General features: G+C 46.6%; 1 protein-coding gene across 1 annotated transcript in view; it reads left to right on the top strand.

Annotated features, from left to right (window-relative positions):
* LOC105826840 (monoglyceride lipase-like) overlaps positions 1–1,742 on the top strand; it is a gene marked incomplete at its 3' end in the record, with an annotated part of 43,947 nt that overhangs the window by 6,308 nt on the left and 35,897 nt on the right. Inside the window, exon 2 of the mRNA XM_012664855.1 lies at positions 231–375. Coding sequence (XP_012520309.1) covers positions 251–375 — 125 coding nt within the window. The remainder of the gene's footprint in view (positions 1–230; positions 376–1,742) is intronic.

Genomic DNA, 1,742 nt, shown 5'->3' with positions numbered 1-1,742 from the left:
AGTGAGCCTTTTTCGTTAAGCACGAATGGGATTTTGCAGTCTTGGAGAGATTTGCAAGAAATGTGTGCTTTAAAAAAAAAAATCTTTGAAATGGAGGGTTTTTAGAAAATGCATTTAAAAAAAAATGTGATTGACTCGGAACAAGATTTTTTTTTTTTTTTTTTTCCTCCCATGCATGTGTGTTTTTTGCCGTATTTGTGACTTTGGAAAATGTCCACTTTTCTTTCTAGGGCTCGAAGATCCTTCCAGAATGCCGGAGGAAAGTTCTCCCAGGCGGACGCCACAGAATGTTCCGTACGAGAACCTTGCTCACCTGGTCAATGCGGACGGGCAGTACCTGTTCTGCAAGTACTGGAGGCCGACGGGCACTCCCAGGTAAGTGTCCCCCGAGTGTCGCGCCACCCAGGTACACGGGGACTGTTGTCACCTGCTTTCTCTGTGACCTACTTCTCCAGCATTTTACCATTAGGCACCGCAGGGTTAACCAAGCTGAAATGTGTACTTTATCATTTTTTAAAAATGTGAAATGCAAAAAAAAAACAAAAAAATGTAAGATGCAGTTCTTTTTTATTTTTTATTTTTTGCATTTTAACAACTAGGATACAGATTCGAACCGTATGGCAGTTTTGAAAAATTCCGCATGACTTTTATTTTTTTTTTTTTCCCGTGCTGGACTTGATTTCCCGGGGTAGCAGGCATGCGTTCAAAAAGCAAACCCGACGATGAAAAAAAAAAAAAAATCCCCTAAAATGCATAAGAAAACCAAAGCGATATATATGCATGCATGTTTGACTCTTTGCTCTGTGTCCCGACGCTTGCATCTGAGCTTTGCAAGATGGCACAGGCGTGTGTCACCGGGGGAGAAAAGGGATCTGGGTGTCGCCTTGCCATTCCCCGCCAGGTTGATTGCTTGGGACATTTTCCACCAAGGGTGTGTCTTGCCGTTAGAAACGCGCGTTGTTGGGACTCCACACCAGACAGGTGGCCGCCTCCCGCTGTCCCCAGCCCCTCCTCTTGCATGAAACAGGAAAACCCTGCTCGTTTGTGTTATTCCGGGAAAGGAGTTGTTTGTGCTAAGCGACTGGCCTGGTGACAAGCAAACATTTCCTGTTCCAGGGACCTTTTACCTGTTTAGGAGGCCTCTTGCCTCTCTCGGTGGCGCGGTGAAGGCTGATATCTTTGTGTCTCAGGAGTCACCCAACCCTAGCACAGAATTTCTAGAATTTCTCTCATCTCTTCAACAAGATCCAGGCAGCTGCACATTCAAAACACAGAGATACAGATTTGCAAAACCCGGCTTGGAATCGTGGCTTCAGGGCAGCTGTATACATGGGCTATGTATTTCTCTCTAGAGTGTAATGGGCTGATAAGACTTCTTGCCGGTGGTGACAATATCTTTCTTGAAAGATGTCCTCTAGAGGAGAGTGTGTCTGCAGGTGACTATGTTTTAGGCCAACGGTCCCCAACCTTTTTGGCACCAGGGACCGGTTTCATGGAAGACAAGTTTTTCCATGAACCAGCTATTGGGGCTGCGGGGGATGGGCTGGTGAAGGTGGGCCCAGGAGCTCTGTGGCCGGGTCTCTAACGGGCCACCACGGAGGTACCGATCCCTATCCTGGGATTGGGGACCTCAGGTTTAAAGGAAGAGAGGGAGGGGGAGACAGAGAGAGGATTGTCAAGCATGATGATGCTTATTTTTTTTTTTTTTTTTTTGAGACAGAGTCTCGCTCTGTCACCTGGGG

The sequence above is a fragment of the Propithecus coquereli genome, unplaced genomic scaffold (assembly GCF_000956105.1).
Source record: "Propithecus coquereli isolate 6110/MARCELLA unplaced genomic scaffold, Pcoq_1.0 Scaffold925, whole genome shotgun sequence".
Classification (NCBI taxonomy): Eukaryota; Metazoa; Chordata; class Mammalia; order Primates; family Indriidae; genus Propithecus; species Propithecus coquereli.
This window is presented reverse-complemented; position numbering and strand designations above follow the sequence as displayed.